The sequence below is a fragment of the Centrocercus urophasianus genome, unplaced genomic scaffold (genome assembly GCF_019232065.1).
Source record: "Centrocercus urophasianus isolate 14NV4802_14NV808 unplaced genomic scaffold, USGS_Curo_1.0 seq_14, whole genome shotgun sequence".
NCBI classification, from domain to species: Eukaryota; Metazoa; Chordata; class Aves; order Galliformes; family Phasianidae; genus Centrocercus; species Centrocercus urophasianus.
In genome coordinates this window covers 43,656,944-43,675,420 of record NW_024884586.1, presented here as the reverse complement: position 1 = coordinate 43,675,420, position 18,477 = coordinate 43,656,944, and the positions used below count along the sequence as shown (strand labels likewise).

The 18,477-nt window shown below is 42.0% G+C and overlaps 2 protein-coding genes across 8 annotated transcripts in view; one reads left to right on the top strand and one right to left on the bottom strand.

The window, feature by feature from the left end:
- The first annotated feature begins 130 nt into the window (after positions 1-130).
- XRCC3 (X-ray repair cross complementing 3) lies at positions 131-8,768 on the top strand. Of its 2 annotated transcripts, XM_042814752.1 has the most exons (8): positions 131-389; positions 660-728; positions 1,068-1,205; positions 2,024-2,236; positions 5,174-5,328; positions 6,781-6,993; positions 7,380-7,426; positions 7,922-8,768. In XM_042814752.1, exons 2-8 carry the CDS (start codon positions 674-676, stop codon positions 8,142-8,144), a joined length of 1,044 nt encoding a protein of 347 aa, XP_042670686.1. In that variant the 5' UTR covers positions 131-389; positions 660-673; the 3' UTR covers positions 8,145-8,768. The 2 variants fall into 2 exon arrangements, with proteins under 2 accessions (XP_042670686.1, XP_042670687.1); XM_042814753.1 differs by lacking the exon at positions 131-389 and having other exon boundaries at positions 480-728; positions 7,948-8,103.
- A 4,796-nt stretch (positions 8,769-13,564) lies between these two features.
- KLC1 (kinesin light chain 1) overlaps positions 13,565-18,477 on the bottom strand; it is a 57,328-nt gene continuing 52,415 nt past the window's right edge. For 4 of the 6 annotated variants that reach the window (XM_042813210.1, XM_042813213.1, XM_042813211.1 and 1 more), the window contains 2 exons: positions 15,035-15,101; positions 13,565-13,692 (listed from right to left, as the gene is read on the bottom strand). In XM_042813210.1, the coding sequence (XP_042669144.1) occupies positions 13,627-13,692; positions 15,035-15,101 (133 nt within the window). In that variant the 3' untranslated portion in view covers positions 13,565-13,626. The remainder of the gene's footprint in view (positions 13,693-15,034; positions 15,102-18,477) is intronic. The other 2 variants (XM_042813214.1, XM_042813215.1) reach the window with 1 other exon arrangement.

Genomic DNA, 18,477 nt, shown 5'->3' with positions numbered 1-18,477 from the left:
GTAGTGCGCCCCGCCCGGTCCTTGGCTGTGCCGGGGAGCCCGGGCCATGAGGCGCTCTGATAGGCCGGCAAGTTGTGACGTCGCGAGCGAGCTGCCCGCCGATTGGCTGCGGCGGCTCCGGCGCGGAGGTCGTAAGGCCCGGTGAGGGGAAGCACTGAAGTGGTCTCGGGTTGGGCCGCGCGGCATCTCTGCCGCTGTCCGTGGACGGCATCCGCTGCGCTAAGCGGTTCGGAGACCTTCCGGAGGCCGGAGTAGCCACAGATGATTTCAGCGAGCTTAAACTCTCGTCAGAATGCCGCGTTGAATAGCTGCCACCTAGCAATAGCGCTTCTCTTTCCCTCCGCGCTCCGCCTGCCACCAGGCCCCATGGCAGCTGCCGCGCCCCGCAGGTGAGCGCGCGCGCGGCCTCCTGCCTTATTCGTGCGACTGCCGCTGTCGTAAAGGCGGCGCGCGCGACAGTGCCGCGCCTTACGGCACCAGGTTGTTCCGGCGCTAATCCGGTGCGCTGGGACGAGGCGCTGAGCGGGGCGGTCGTGGCGTGCTGCAGTGTGGGATCCGCGATGTTCCCACAGAGTGTTCGCAGTCAGTCATGCTTACGTTTCCTCGCGTGCATACCTGGCTTAACAAATAACAATTGCCTCATGCTCTGTTCGCCCCAGTGCCGTATCAGGACATGGACTGGGACCAGTTTGACCTGAACCCGAAGGTGATTGCTGCCCTTAAGAAAGGTAAGGGCCTGGGGACGTGAGCTGCCGTCATGTAGTGCCTGCCTGCGTGGGACTGCATGCTCTGGCTGTCGGCACGCAGGGCTGTGCTAACGTTTGGAGCGGTCTTTTAGTATTTCCTAAGCAAGTGTTCTGAACAATTAGAAGCAACGGCTTTTCGCCACGTGCCAGTGGTCATTTTCCAAATGCCGTGGTATTATTTTGATCCATTCGAAGTAAAGGTTAGCTGCACAGAATGTACTGTAGGTAAACTTCAAGGAAATGAGCAGTGCAAAGTCAGAAAGCTTTTGTGCACGACTGCAATGCAGTGGGAAGTATTTATAAAGCTTCTCTCCGTTTCAGCTGACATAAAATCAATAAAAGAGGTGTTAAATCTTTCTGGAGCAGACTTGCAAAGGTTGATGAAACTGTCCAGTGCAGATGTGGAATGCTTGCTGAAAACGGTCTCTCGCACTCTGAGGAAAAACTGTATGCTTACAGGTAATAAAGTCAGTGTATAAAAAAAACGTTCTATGTAAACCTGGAAATACTGTGATGGTGAGCAGATACGAGCTTGGTTCCTCACTGACACAGCGGTGTGGTTCTGAAAGTGAAAAGTCGAGTTATGCTGTAGTTAGTTATTTATTTACCTTAAGGGCACACTTGTGGGACCTTGAAAGTAGCTGAAGTTTTATCAAAGCCATTCTTTGGGATCAAGCCAGCTTAAAACAGCAAAGTAATTTTCCAGTCTGGAAAACTTGATTGGAGGAACACAAGATTTTTTTTCTTTCCCTCCTTCTTTCAATAATTTCCTTTTGGGCCGAGGCTGGTTGAAAAGTTTGCATGGTATATTATAAACTACGTGAACTGATTTTATGTGATCACTTAATTCCAAATGAAGCTGGATCTGAAGCACTCCCTGCAAAAATGCTTCGTGGCTGCTCTGCTATCAGAATCTATTTCCTTGTGGGCTGCAAATAGCTTTAGGTCTTGGCCAGATGCCAGCAGTGCTGTTTCACAGTCAGCAAGATCTTCCCCTGAGTGTAGCTCTCCACAGAGGCTCCTTAGAAGCGAAGAAAGGAGAAGGTTTTTTCAGCTCAGGGTAATTTCTTGGGTTTTAAACAGGCATTCAATCAGTAGGTTCTGTGAGGAAGCCTGGGCTGAACTGGGGAATTCTCCCATTGACAAAGGAGGCATCCCTTGTAGGTACAAATCTACAGCGTCAACATCTGTACTGTGTCACTGTGCATTAGAAGGATACTAAGTGAATTTTTCCTTCTTTCTGTCTATTTTTTTTAATCCTTTGAAAAACCACACAGCACTTCAGCTCTACCAAGAGAAGGATTGTTTCTCCTCCCAGTGCCGGAAGCTAAGCCTGGGATGTTCGGTGCTGGATGACTTGTTGAAAGGTGGCATTCCTTTAGTGGGAATCACAGAACTTGCTGGGGAAAGTTCTGCTGGGAAGACTCAGATTGGTTTGCAGCTGTGTCTTTGTGTGCAGTATCCTCACAGATATGGTGGATTAGAGTCAGGTAAGTATTGACATGTAAATATTGATTGATTTGCCATTTGGAGGAATCTACTGTCTGTAAGAATGTTAAAGAATCACAGAATGGTTCAAATTGAAAGGAGCCAGAAAGACCACATGATTTCACCCCATGCCACAGACAGGGCTGCCCCCCACCAGCTCAGGTTGCCCAGGGCTCCAGCTGGCCTTGGGCATCCTCAGAGATGGGATATCCACAGCTCCCTGGGCAGCAGTGCCAGGGCCTCAGTGCCCTCACGTGGAAGGGTTTACTCCTGATGCCATCAGTGTGACTTGGCAGCAGTCTTACTCTTCCTTCCATGTTGCACTGGGTTTAATTTAATGGGCAGAAATTACATTTTAGCTGACCCTACTTCGGTTTAAGTTGTGTAATTAATCAGAACAGAAGCAGGTATGTTCTGGGCAGTTCCTTCCTGTGTTGAAGTGCACTGTGCACCACTCTGTGGTGGGATTTGGGGTGCTGTAATGTGGGCACTTCAGTTAAATTGGAACCTTTTGGTCTCTGTGTCAGTGTGGTCAGAAATTAATTACTACTTTGGGAGTCCAGGTTTTTATCCAATTTTCCAAGGTTATGCTTTGGTGAAAGGTAAGAGCTCTTGTCAGGCTTTTAGATGCTGAACAGTAGCAGCAAAGTGTGAATTGCCAGCTTCAGGCTTTGTGGTTCTTTCAGTTTTTTTTTTTCCAATACAACAGGCAAGTTTGGTATTGCTTGTTGAGAACAGCTACGTTTTAGAGGTGGGCAAGGTGCAGAAGGCTGATGGAAGTGCTCCATGGCCTCCGTCCTCCATAGATGGAAATGCTGAATTACATTTCTTTACACAGTATAGATTTATCCTGTATCTTCTTTGCTTGACTTCATGCTAATCCTGTTTACAATTCTCAGTTCTAGAAGGCTGGCAATAAACCAAGAAATGAGGACATCCTTTGCCTCAAGGTTATCCTTCTGCCATTCTAACAATGTCGGTTATGGTCTGTTGCATATTGGCTGAATTTATTTTCCATGCCCATATTCATGAGTAATACATGAATGTAATGTGACATGCATTTCCATGTTAGAATTCCAAATTAGAAAAAGTTGTTTGCTACTGCTTCTCATTAACCAGGCTGGTTTGGTGCAGGTTGGGTTCATGGGACTGGAAATTCTTACTTTGTGTGACAAGCTCTTGCAATTCCTGAGGGTTTGGGGTTGAAACTGAAGAAAAATACATCCCAGCTGCGGGACTGTAAGGAAAGATGTCTATAGGATCACTGAGGATAACAGGTTTCTTACCTCCCACCTTCCCTCTGAGAAGTGAAAAATACTTGTGTTGCTGGTGGTGATGAGGCTTTCTTAGTGAGCTGTAAACAGGAGGGTGCCGAGGCATTTTCTGTTTGTGTACCAATTTCGTCTTTTTATTCAGGTTATGGCAATTCATCTATCCTTTCAGATATGTGAATAGTATTCAGTGCTTTGGAGGCATGGTAAGGCATCAGCCTTTGATACTGAGTTGAGTAGTTTTAGTTGGTTTGGTTTGCCTGGGCCACGCTGAGTGAAGAGGAATTCTCTTGGGCTGTGTAGCTCGCTCCAGAAGTAATGCCTCCTATTTGTATCTGTGGAACTTACAGCAGCCACAAGGAGCAAAGTGACACTGTTTGATGGGACAGATTCTCAGCTACAAAACGCTGTTTTTCAACACAGTCACCACGTTCAGCCGTGCATTTTCACCAGCAATGAACAAGAGCCGTGCGCTGCACTCATGACAGCACCAGTGGTGGTGATCCCACTGCGACCACTGCTGAAACGCAGCACCCACTGCCTCGCTGTGCTCACAGCCACTGTTTGCTCTCTGTAAATGTTCAGCAAGGGTCAGTGAATGTCAGCAGGCACTGCATGGAGCAATTCAGTGGCACTCCTTTGTTCCATACGCGCTTCTGCCGTTTTGGTCACACATGGTTTTGTCAGAGTGATTTTTAAAAAGCAGATGCTCTCTCTGTAAGTCACTGTCTGTGGTAAAGAAATGGCTGTCTGTCTGAATTAGGAAGTGCTGTGCTAAAAGTAATCAGCTGTGAATAATAAGAACGGTAGTTGGGAAGTCTGGAATGCTTTGCTCCAAGGGCTCCTTTAGCCTAAGGATATCTCAGCACAAGTTAGCGTGGCTTCCATTAGTTTGAAATTCAATGTTGCAAGCCATAATTAGCCCATTGGAGCAAATACTGATGCTGAATACACGTAACATCAAATTTGTTACAGAGGTTTCTCTTGGCTTGCTGATGTTTTAGAAACTGAAAATCTGACTGGGAGTACATGAACTGCAGTGATTTCTACAAGAATTTATGGAGGGATTGAGGAGAACTGAGCTAGGAAGTTTAGTGCCAAAGAAAATTAGGCTTTTTATTAAGAAAATATTGCACATATTTATTTTTTTCTCCAACATCTTTGATGTGTGCAGTTAATTTTCTCAGCAGTAACGCACACTCGTTAACAGGACCCACAGTAAAACCGTATGGACACTGATTGTGTGATGTGATTGAACATCATAGATCACACGTGTAATTGATTAACTATAATCTTTTGGTATCTAATGTGCGGTTTTAAAGAAGGGTATTGCTCTCCGTGGGTTACATTGCAGTGCTTGTCATCGTCCCAGCCAGGCAGGCAGGTGTTCAGCAGCCATGCAGGAAGAGTGGCACCTAGTGGATTGCTGGGGAGCACAGCATAAAACTCTCAGCAGGTGACAAAAAGCGCCTGGCAGCTACGAGAGTCACAGTGGTGGTGGAGATGTTCATCATCAATTCAGTATGGGTGCCAGAAAAGTAAAATGAATTTCCAGTTAGGTGTGCCTGGCTTGTGAGTGCGTGATTCCTTATTTTGTTTTTGTACCATTAGGAAGCTGTCTGTGTAAAAGTCATGCTGCAGTAACAGGGGGTGCTTTCTCGATTGCAGGAGCTGTCTACATTTGTACAGAAGATGCATTCCCAAGTAAGCGTTTGCAGCAGCTGATAGCTCAGCAGCATAAGCTGCGTGCAGATGTGCCACCTGAAATCATACAGAAGATCAGGTTTGGGAACAGTATCTTTGTTGAGCACGCAGCAGACCTGGTAAGTGGCAGCACAGCTTACAAACACCCAATCGCAATGCTGTAATCCAGTAACCAGAGGAGGTTGTTGCAGGAGACCAAAGCAGCTGCCTGTTATCCCCAGCTATTTTAATCACAGATCCAAAACACAGCTCTGTAGGAGCCTCTATGAAGAAAACCTCAGCCAAAATCCAGACACAGTTTTATTGTGGCTCCTTCACTGAATTTGGAGACAGAATACCAATCAACATGCAGAACGTGCTCTGTGTGTGCAGAGTAACTTGCAGTACAACACTAGAGTTAGTAAATTGAAAATGTGACAGGTAGAATGCAAAAACCATTGCCTAGAATAAGTAATGCACAGCATAGCTGCAGTGCAGCTGTCTTGCCATGCCTCTCCAGTAGACTCATAGTATTTTAGAAGGAAAAAGTGCTGCCTCCTTGCCATCTAGGTTGTCATCCTTCAGTGGCTCTGAGTACACTGTTTACTGATGGAACACTGAAAGTTTTGTTTTCTGTAAGGCTCAAAAGTAGCACTTGTTAGTTAACGTTCCAGTTGTTGGAGAAAAGGTAAAGCATTGCTTGCTAGAAAGTGAAGCAGCTGCATGGTAGATGATTACAATTCACATATTGCAGTGCATTGATTCTGTTTGTGTACGTGTGTGTATCAGGATACATAGGGGGCTTTTTACCCCTCGTTTAAAAAAATCAAATGTCTTTGATGTTATAATGTCAGTGATTTTGAGGGGGGGAAAAAAAAAACAACCAAAAAACAACAGTTAGCATAATAGAATGGATCTTACTGCAGATCAGACTCAAAATCACAATTCAGTCGTAAAAGCTGTGAAGAGCTGAAGTGGCAGCAAACAGAAGAACTGAGACTCACTTGATCACCTTTTTGGCCATATTGAAACAAATTGGCCAGAAGCTGAGACTGTCACCATGTGTTTGCTCTACTTTATATTCAGCTGCTGTAGACCCCTGGGCTGCAAGACCCTTTTATCTAATACTTGTATGAAAGAGGTCGCATGCTGCAAAGCATTTGTGTTAAACTCCCTACAACTGCCATGTTTGGTGGTTTCACAGTATTCAGTTACTGAAACAGCAGTTCAGTCACTTCTGTTTGGGATGTTTAATGCTGGTCTTGAGTTCTCAGTATTGCAGTGAGACCATCCCGCAAAACAGGAATTGTTCAGGATTTGTATTACTACATTCTTGGGATTTTAAGATGCCTGTACATACTTTAAAACAGCTGCAAATAACTGCAGTCGGTTGCACATGCACAGCTTGTCCCCAGTTTTTTGATGTAAAATCGTAACATACCTGCTAAAAATAGTGGGACTTCAAATCTGCAAACTCGTTTTATGAGTAGAAACGCCACCAGCTCGCATTTCTGTGATGAGAGCTGTAGTTACCAGCTCGATTTTACAAACGTGAACTGTTCTAATGCTGTCTGTGTGCATTGTGGGGACAGGACACCTTCCACAACTGCATTACGAAGAGGCTCTCCCTGCTGCTCATGAGAGGCGTGGTGCGCTTGGTGGTCATCGATTCCATTGCTGCTTTGTTTCGATGTGAATTTGGAGCTTCGGATTCTGTTCTGAAGGCTCGCTACTTGCAGACGTTTGGAGCACAGCTACATGGCTTAAGCACCAGATTCAGGACTCCAATAATGTGCATTAATCAGGTATGGCATCAATACAAATGTCCTTCAAGGCTGTGTTTTGATGGGTGCGGAGTCTGAGAGTTGGAATGGAGATGTGTAGTTTTCTGAACCAAGGCTAACTCTGAGCGTCCTTGAGGAGTCTGACAAATGGAGGAGGTAATATGGTACAGGTGGCCTTTGGGTTGTTGTTTTAAACTAATTCACTGTCTGGTAGAAATTAAATTCACATACGCTATAGCTAGCAGAAGTTGCTTTTAGTTTGCTTTGAAAGAATATAGGTTTTTCTAACTTGGTTTAATACACGATCCAATAATCTGAATTTTGTTGGCTTTGCTCCCCGCCTTTCTGTTCAGTGAAATCAGATGCATCAGAGCAGCTCAGCTACAAATGTTGTTGTTCTGCTTCAGGTGACCGATGCTGTGAGCGAGTCAGAAGCTGTGCAGTGTGGCTACAGGTGAGTCACCCACCACAGAAATGTCACAGAGCTGCACAGGGCAGCATTTAACCACTGTGCCTTCCTGCAGCTCCAGCACAAACTACTGCATACTAACAGCAGTGGTGCATTTATGCAGCAGTACTGAATTTGTTGGTGGCAGTAACAGCTGTTGTGCTGTGCAGTAGAGGAAACCACCACGTGTGGTTCTGTAGTAATGCCTCAGCAGCAAATTCAGGGCCAGATTCCCTGCAGCACTGCTGGAGTCACTGCACAAGAGGGTTTTTGTGTCTCTCCTCTTCGGTAGAACTGCACGCATTTTGTGTCTGCTTAGAAAAACAGCAGCCAAGCCTTATGGATTGTTTTTGTTGCTTAAGGAAAATGGTCCAAATACCTTTTGACATCAAGCTGCTAATGAGGTTCAAGCACATATATTTATTGTTTGAATCCTGCTAAGCTTGATACATTAGATAAACTGGGAGCTACATCATTTGTGTTCTACTGCTTTCTTTACAGTACTGCTAACAGCAGAGTCTTTCCAGCACTAGGAATAACCTGGGCAAATCAGCTGCTAATGAGACTGATGGTCAGCAGAGTGCCACAACCTGAACCAACGCCTGGAGCTGCGTCACACCACCCTGCAAGCGTGAGGACTTTAAGAGTAGTGTTTGCTCCTCATCTACCTCCATCCTTCTGCTGCTATACAGTGAGATTGGAAGGTGTGAAAGGAATGAAGTAAGTTCTTTTTGCAGTAGCCTGTTCCAAAAGTGCATTGAACCTGCTTTGCTTCAGGAAGCATTAGTAAAATGAAATTCTTCCTAGAGCAGAGAAAGGGATGCTGAAATGCATAAAAGGTGATATGACAACAACATTGTTGCTTTCTTTTATTTACATTGTGCAAAGATGCTCTTTTTGTAACTGGATAAAAGTTCACCAGTCTCTCCTTGTGAGATAAATGCTTTGGAGAATAATCCTTACTGCAAGGCAGAGCAGCACCTTCAGCTCTGTTCATCCACACAGCCCCTGCTCTCCTCAGAGGCTTTTATCAGAGCTTTCCATGTTTTTCTTTCCATCTTTGTGCTATTTATTACATCTTTTTCTGGTGGCCTCAAGACTAACTACTCTGGGTGCCAGCCAGATGATGTTATTTGTCCACACTTTCCAAAGGCCTTAAAACTTACTGTGTGTGTGCAGTGGGTGATGCTCACTTGTATCATTGTATATTGTTAACCTTTCATGCATTTCCTTCTCCCATCTCACCCCCTCTCCCCCTCCCCCCAGGTTCCCCAATCTGTAATTTGTAAATGACCACAGTAATTTTATAAATTGTTTTTTAAAATAAAACCCAACGATGAAGCTTTTATGTCTTTGTGTTCTCAAACATCAGATTGCAATAGCTTATAACCACGAGTACCTCACTCTTCAAATCCTGACGTTTCGTGCAGCATAGCTACCACTAGAATTATTCTCCCATTTGCTGGCCCAGCTCCCAGTAAATTTGTCTGGTACTTTGCTCATCCTATTGTAATAGTTGGTGAATTGTAATTATAGATATATACACACACACACAACATGTTTTTAAAGCCACAGGTGGGTGCAGCTGATTAAGAGCAATCAACCCCACCCCCGAGCCTCGTTCTCTGGGCAGTGCATTCAGAGCAGGACACTGACATACAGGCTGCTGTATGTCTTAAGGCTCAGCAGTGATAGCTGCAGTTTCTACCCCTTCTGTCAGTCACACTCACCACCAGTCTGTGGTCCAACATGCTGCACATGAGAAGGGCTTTGGGGGTATGGAGATTGGACATCCTCATTGATTTGGGAAAGCTCTGCCCCAGTCAGTCTGATGCTAACACTGCTGAAACACACAAGCTTTAATAAATACAGTTTAGGAACCTTCCCTTTTATACAGCTTTATTCATCTTTGGATTTCACAACCAAAATTTGTTTCTATACAGGAAAAATGGAACTATTTTTTACACAGATTTACATTCTAGAATGTGTTGAGTATGTTCATTTTTACCCTGTGAGAGCATTTTCAATATTTTCTACGCTTTGAAAAACTTTTAAACAGTTTCAAATTAATCTTCAGCTCTGTGATGTGTTTCAAGGGACCTTTTTCAGAAGGAACATACCGAGTTCTGGGAACAGACTGCTCTTGAGAAGTAAAAGCAGGTTAATTTGTAAAGATAAAAAAGAGACATGGAGGATATATTTAGAAAGCAGATGTAGTGAAACGCAAAATGACCTCATTACAAGTTTCTTGATGAAATGACAGTGAATACTATTTGCAACAAATGCCATTTGTTCCAGGGTGAGACAAACAGGACCTCCAAACTGGATTCTTCCATTGCTATAACAAACAGTAATGAGACATGCAGAGCAAAATGAGCATCTTAAAGCCAATCTTGGAAAGCTTTAAGGTTGTAATCAGATACGAAATCCACACATCAAATATATATATATATATATATATATAAAAAACCAAAACTATTTTTCTCAAAATGACAAATCAACATTAACAAATATTTTTTCTTCACTACTGACCTGGACTAATCAGTGTACTGAGACTATCAGAATGGTTTGAAAAACATCAAATGTAAATGTTCAAAATCTACCTCCAAACCACATAGGAAAACCCCAACACTGATACAAACACTTCTATGTCTGCAACAATGTAAAGTTGCTATAAGGAAGCAAAACATCACAGCATCACATCTTTTAACATTTGTTCTCTCAGTAGAGGCTGACAACCCAAACTGCCCTGCTCTTAGCAGCTGTCAGACAATACATCACTAATACTGGAGCTCCTCTCACAGTAAACACACTTTTGATGAAGCACTGCACATCTTTTACTACATACTTGCAACAGAACCACACTTTTCAGAATTAGTGGATAAATATTTCTCAAGCTTAAAACCAATTCTAATTTACTATAGTTCTGGAAAGTTTGGGAACTTTTGTTTTAAGAAAGGATACAAACTCAGATGCATCCCATTGCTTTTCCATTGCTTAACCACTGTGCTCCATCCTTGCAGCACTACAAGCACAGCCATCAGAGCAGCCCAGTTACTCCTCTGATCATGAAATGGTTGCATTTTACACTAAGAACTAACAAACTCAAGAATAAAGGTTGCCAGTGTTGCTGAAGACTTCTGCACAACCAGAGAGAAAGGCAACAGGCAGCTTTCTGCCCATCCTTTGCATACGACTGTTCTACATGCAGCTCACCAGCCTCAGTGAGCCGCTGCAAACAGGAGAGGCACGGGCATAACCTCAACTCCTTGTAACCTTTACAATAAGGTTCAGCTTTATGATTCTGAGCAAGGAAACACGTGCCAGATTAAAACCAGCAGCACTACCAAGGCTGCAGTTCTCCTGCCAAGGTGCCTGTCCATTCCAAAGGTCTTCTTCAGCTTTCGGCTTCAGACCTGTTGATTTAAAATTTGGTACTGAAGATGTCCAAGAAAATTAAACAGTTGGGTTTTTCAGTCTTGTACTTTAGCAGACTGCTAGCTACAACCAGAACAGGGAATTCATAAAGAAAATCCTGTGTAAAAGCAAACTAAGAAGCCCACCTGAAGCTGCAGTGTGTGTGAGCCAGGCCGTGGCAGTAGCCGATTCCTGATGGGAGCACAAGGACTTCAAGTTGAATCTAAGTTTGTTTCTGCATGGTAAAAGTTTCTCTTGCACTTCAAATAGCACACTGGCTCATAGCTGTAAGACCTTTTCTAAGTGCTTGGCCATCATCCTTTCGGATTTAGGAAATGTGAGTTTCTTTTCTAGAAAACTATTTAAACGTAAGAATTGTTGAGTACGCGGCAGCTCAAAGAATTCAGACTTATCTTCCAACACACTTCAATAAGAGTTTCAAACATGTAAAAGCACAGCACTGGGAAAACTAGCAACAGTAAGAGCTGTGTGCAACTCTCAGTGAGAAAGCTCTCACACTGCAGTCATTTTGGGAGCTTCATGTAAGTTGATCACTAACACGGTTCTGTGTTTTCATTTGAACTTTCGAGTCTGTGAAGAATTTTCTTTCAATGTTGAAGACAAAACTGTTTGAAAATATCCCATTTCTTTCAAATAGCTCCTTATTGCCAAACTCAGTTCTGTATCCAAATAGCTTTTTTTTTTTTTTTTAATTATTTTTAAGTAAGTTAGGCTTCTAGGAACGCCTCAGAGTGAAACACTGTTGGAAGGCCCACTGAGCCACTCCTATGGCAGTAGCACAGTACTGCTGTGGAACAGAGGGGCTCTCTGGGGTGTTTGCAGTCAGAGCTTTACCACAGGAGCTGCCCACGGGCCGGCAGCACTGCAGTGGAGCTGGCACAGAGCACAGCTACCTCAGCTGAGCAGCCAGCACAGGGCTCTGCGCACAGTGCTCAGCCTGTCTCTCTGCAGAGACCTAAACGTACTGATGGGTGCACAGAGCACATTTTGCTTTAGGGAAAAATAAGTATATATTAGATATATATATATATTTTAATATAAAAAGCTCTTTAATAAAAGATTAAAACTCAAAAGTCTACATTATATGAGTATATATTGTTAAGATAACTGAGCAACAACTTGTTCTTGCTCAAGTTCATTAATGAATTGCACTACTCTGTGCTAACTTCTACATATTAGCAGCATCGTATCTCACCATCTCTAAACTGTCCTTGCAGCAAGTGCACCATGTGCAGCTTTCTTTAGAGAGATGCTGACACGGTACCTCCTGGTAAACATAGGAGAGTGCATTACATACGCAGCAGTACACATCAGTTACTGTAACACAGCTCAGAACCAGATGCCAAAGCAGAGGAATACTTCTAACAAGTCCTAACTCCAAAGACTCTGCACTAAAACTTGTCTCTCAGCTCCTTCAGTCAGTGCTGATCCTGAATGGGTATTCCAGCTTTCCCTAAGTTTGTTCCGCATTTTCTAACTCACAACTACAACTATGAATACATTTTTACTTTTCTTTAAAAAACAAAACAAAAACACTTTTCAACCAACTTCACACAAATAAAATTTTTTTACAAAATATGAACAAAATCACAAGCTTTACAGAAAAGCAAAAGAAAACACTGGTGTCTATGGAATACTTAAAACTTACATACTTGGTTCCAGCAGCAGTCCTTTGTACAAACAGCATACATGTGACTGTCAGCAGATGTAACACGGCTGCGTGGCCAAACAAGCTGCTCGCCACCGACGGCCATCCCGTGCTTCCCCTGGGCCCTCGAGGTTGGAACGGTCCTTTACTCAGCAGCTGCTCCCAGCGCAGCAGCCTGGCCTGCAGCTGCACACTTCTGCTGGCATCAGCTATTGTGGAGAAAGGCAGCATCTGGGATCAGCACAGGGAAAAGCCAGAGCACTCGGAGCACGCAGAGAATAGGGACCGAATTCCAATGGACAAGCGAGAAAGTCGACCTGAGGCGTTTCCCCAGGAGCAACAGCAGCTGCCCTGGGACAGACGCAGTCCAGAACTTCAGTTATCCTTCCACCACACGAGACAAAGGCCAAAATATTTTCCATCTGTCCTCATCAGCTTGAGCTGTCCCATCTCCATCCATTATTGTGCCCTAAGACTTTTATCAGTGGGTATCTAAGTTGCAGCCAAAGGAATTCCTATTCATGCTATATGCAACGTAACCCCAGCCATCTCTTACAAAACATGTTAGCTCAATCTAGTGGTTAAGTAATCCATGCTTTAAGTGCTGTTTTGCTAGCTAAGGTCTTTAACATTAAAATATTCAGTGGAGCGATGGACAGCCCCACCAATACAGTATGTTCAGTTCAAATGGATACAGTAATGCACACAACTAACCCTTTTCTCCAGCACTTCATGTATTTACTACTACACATTTCATTTTGCCCTCATTTTCAAACATCTTTGCCTTTTGGTATGCTTTAAATGTGTTTGCTTTTTTTTAGAGTTGTTTGGCTGCTGTTTTACTCAGACCTCCTAAAGAAATTGATGTAAGTAACATGAATGGGAGCAGTGCAATGAGCAATATATACCTACATAGTTTTCTTTCAGAAGAAAATACCCACCTACGCCACGTTTTAAATTATCCCTATTTAGAGAAGTAATAACAGCAGTCCATTGCAAAACTGAAAGAAAAATCTACGAACTATGTGTTCCTATACATAATGATGAGGAACCAAAGCTTTGAAGATCTCAGTGCTTCTTTATTCACAAAGGAATATTAGCTAGCTTCTCTCCAAGAATCTCAATGCGCCAAATCAGTTTGACTGACACTCAGAGCTCTCGAGTCTGTCAGACAATTATTTCGTTCCTGTGTGAAGGGGGGAAAAACACACAAAAAATAAATTATGCAGGTGTCCAGATAGTTGAAGCAAATAAAATCACTAACAAGAAAAAAACATAAGGAACTAGAGAGAACTGACCTTGTAACGTTGTGTTGAGGGACTTCCATACTCTAATGAGAATCTTTTTCCCCAGCTTTCAACTACTGCTACTGCACAGATCTACTGAGATCAGCACACCCTCTGAGATCCTAACCCAGGTCCTACCCAAAGCAGGAATACCCATCTGTGGGAAGCACCACAAGTGTCTGCAGTGGATGAACTAGAAAAGCTCACAAGAAGTCAGTAGCTCATTTATATCTTGCAGTATGTACACAAATAATTCTTTTAGAAGTAGCATCAGTTAAATACTGAGAATTCAGCTTAGTGGCACTCAGGACGCAACAGTTGGAAACCTTAGCACTGCTGCTATGAGATTTATGCTTTATCCTGATGGATTTCCCTGGCTAAAGTTCACACTGTGCAGAGACTCACACACATTTCACACTACAGAAACCTCTGCAGTACTTTCATTGGAGGTAACAACAAAATCTGTATGCCACTCCATAGCAAAATGAGAGTCACAGTTTGGGCTTTCTTGCTACTTTAAGATAAATAGCGAGGAAGATCCTCATGTGCAGTTCCATTAGTACAGAAGCAATTCCACTTCCCTAAAATTAGTTACAGTTACGGCGTTAGTAAAATGCACAACACTGTTTAGGACGTGGAACACTGCTAGCTTAGTTGACAATATAGGAAACAATGGCTTATTAAGGGAAAAACAGAAAATGGGAAGCAGCAATCGGGCACACCATATGGAGTTAAGCTTTTGTTTTAGCCAAGCATAACACAGATTGGACAAACTTCTAGAGACTGCTCCTCTCCACCCTCAGAAATAACTGAGGTCACGTTTAAGGACATCTACAAATGCACGGAGGTTAGGACAATGGGGCCCCTTTAATAAAGATGCTGAAGAAAAAACACTTAGAACCTAAGCTTTAGGAGTTCTTGTGTTGTTTTTTCTTTTTTGTTTAAGTGTTTAAAGTACATAATATTCCAGAATTTTCATATCCATTGTAATAGCTAGACAAACCCAGAGACTGCTTGATATCATGAAAACCAATGCTTTCTACTCAAGGCTTGAGCACTTCCTTAAATACAGTTCACAAGAAGTGTTACTGACTCATGCATTAAGCATGTGCTTTCGATGTCTTACTCAAGTAGGATCTTGCCAATCACCAGGAGTTTGTTGTTCCATTATTTACGTGATCTTTTTATCCCAAACCCTACTAATATCATCTATTTTGATAAGAATATTGTAGGGCTTCTTACTTGAAAGTGATCTTCAGCAGCCTTGCCACCCATGTTAAGAACATTCAGAGAACTGGCACGCTTCATGCTGCAACCAGGACAGTGAACATGCAAGGATAAACCCATCAGAACAGCTGAACACTAACAGCACTAAAAACACAAGTATAACAACGACCAATGCACAGTTAAGGGAGTTTTACCAAAGCCCCCAAAGTGATCTGAGGAATACCCTTTAAGATAATTATATGATTAATATATTATATTCAGTTCTAAATTACATATGAAATCAATTACAAGCCCCTCAGAGCTTAAACACTTTAGGCAGTGGATGTAATGGCAATTCAAAATGAAATCTCAACTTCTTAAAGCACATCAAATTAATACACTCACTTAGCACTAATTTTTAATTACCTAATCCTCATTTTCATATTTACACAGCTTGTTATAAAAGCAAAACATTCTGATAGTTCAGGAGAAAATGGTGAAATTAATAGATTGTCACATAGGCAGCATTTAACTTGGAAAGCTAAACCAAACATGCGTTGAGTACTTTCTGCCTTGTCGATATCGATGTTCAGAACCTATTATTTCAAAATATGTTTTAAAATATTCTATTTTGTGCATTTCAAAGTGAAGGGAAATGAGATGCAGCTGCTGCTTTCTCAGCTCATGCTTTAACAATGCTTTGAGCAGCAGTAGCAGCCCTACAATGCTGTACTGAAAGCAACAGGTGAGGTAAAAACAGCAAATGGAATCACCTACATACAAGCTACGTACAGTCTAAATATCACTGCACTGACAGCAGTGTCTGCTACCATTTGAGCTGACAACTCATCATTTGCCCAGGGAGGTTGTGGATGCCCCATCCCTGGAGGTGTTCAAGGCCAGGCTGGACGGGGTTTTGAGCAACCTGGTCTAGTGCCTATAGCAGGGAGTTGGAACTAGATGATCGTAAAGATCCTTTCCAACCCAAATGTAGATTGTATCCACATTTCTCAACATGTACAGCATTTAACAAAAGTATTTTAGAGTGCGTGTAACAAAATTCCAGGTTAGTCTCAAGCTTCAAGTGATGTCCTCTATCCCAAAGAGGATGTGCGCTACTCCGAATGTCCCAGGTTTGCCTTGATTTCTGACCAGCTCTTTAAAGAGTTAAAAGCTCCTAAATGAGAGCTTTGAATACATGCTAGTGAACTCCTGATGACAGAACGAAGCAGCTGTCCTGCAGCACTACCTACATCTTTACTATGGGCCTGGCAAAGCTTCCCAGGCCTTCCACTCACATGGAGAGGTTTATCCATACACTTCACATCAGACTTCACCAGATTGTCCTTCTACTGAAAACTACCAGCAGTCAAAGTGAAGCACGTGGTTTAAATGCTTTCATAAAGCAAAGGCTAAGCAGAATCATGAATCAAAACACTGACGAACACAGGCAACAGATGCTGCACAACACAGACCTACTGGGTTTTTTCCTAGCATTTCAAAAGCTAGAGCACACACAGTTTAAAATATTCAACATGAGTGTTAGCAACAACAAAGCAAAGACTCATGCATGGTGGACGCCTTTCCTTCCCTCAAGGAAACATGTACAACAGAGTTATCAATGGAAGTCAAAGCCAGTTAATCGATAAAACGCAAACATCACATAAAGTCCTTGTGAAAAAGAGGGCAAAGGTTTATGGAAAGCTTGCCAGGGAAAGAAATAGTTCCACTGGTAAGTTTTTAGGCCCTTGCTGAAGAATATATCAATAAAAACAAAAAGCCCACTTTGTTTTTAATCTCTCATGAGATACTTTGGTTTTGTTTTTAGAAATCAAGCACTTTACGAAGAATTAACCTTTCATTAAGAAATACATTAGAACTTCAGTTGGCAAATGCTTTCTCTCCATGTTAGAAATGTGATTGTCTGATTAGCAAGGATGCAGTTATCTTTCTGCTGAACATTTAACAGCAGCAAAAGCTTTTCTTTTAACTTACAAAATCTTCACTGTTTTGCTCTATGACCTAAATCTTGTAAGTGGGGGGAAAAAAATAAATGAAACCTAACACCACAAAAACAAGGTTAAATTACTGCAGAATTGAATTCTGAAATATGATAAAAACTGGTACTGTGCTTCTGATGCTGTATCTTTCAATGAACAGTTCCTAAGAAATTTGTTCTTTGTTTTCTCTCTTTAAATAAAGCAGAAGGCTTTTTGATAGTAATTTCTCTGGTACATTTTCCACTTTATTTTCTTTCTGTATCAAGCAGCAAGATGAAAAGTCTTTCTTCTGCAGTGTGATACTCACGTATTACTCTGCGAGCATTTCTCTTTCAGAATCAGACTAGCTGTACCAATTTACTGTTTACAGAAGCACAGTACAAGCAGCAGGTGTAAAATAAACTTCAGATTGAAGTTGAGGGACATGGTTTAGTGGGAAGTATCAGTGATAGGAGGATGGTTGGACTGGATGACCTTGGAGGTCTCTTCCAACCTCAGAGACCGTATAATTCTAATCTTCAGAGACACTAGTAGCAAATGCAGAGGTAATGCTGGTAAAGAGGGAGGTACCTACAACTTTTACCTAGAGTGGTTGACTTGGCAAAATTGACTTCTATGTATGCAATGTCAGAAAAATTTAACGTATAATGAGAAGTCAAAATGGTTGGCATTACAAAAACTTAATACCCCTTTAACTGAACTCTGAAAAAGTGTATTTAACTCAACTTCAAGGTTTTTCAGAGAACAAAATTCAAATATCTTCTTACATTATCAATATGTACATCTACACTTAATGACCTACAATATTGGTGTTTAATGCCAGGCACCTCAGCTAATTTTAACAATATATGCAAGTATAAATTAAGATTTAAAAGGTTCTGTATCTTACATGGACACAAATTCTAATATTTGTCAACACACTCAACATGCATACCTATATAAAAGTCTGCCCACGCAACACAATGATTACAAGTTTTGAGAACACACTGTTCTTTGAGTACTACACTGACATCTCAAAGCAAGAATATTTTGTCAGAAACAAAAAGTAAGGAATGTATTGCCATCTTTCCAAATTCATTTCCTATCATTATCTCTATCTAAGGTGATAGAGAGCCTAAAGTATAAAATTAGCATTAAAGTGGGTAGATCACTAGACAAATATGTTACAGAAGTGCAGACAATAAAAAAGAACATTTTTTTCAGGATGCTGCAAAACCAAATGTCTTCAGCTACGCTCAACTCTAATTTTCTATACCAATCAAGAGGTAGTCACTTCAATTGCCAACAGTTAGCTCTCTAATACAACAAACAAAGAATAAAACTTTATCTTTAAGAAACAACAAAGAAAAAGAAAAATGGGAAATTATGTCTGAATTTATATTCATACTGATAGAGGATATGCCTGCACTATGATGTTCGAACTTTAGGTCGAAATAAGAAATGCCAAGCAAGGTATAGAAATGCTAATACTTAGATCAA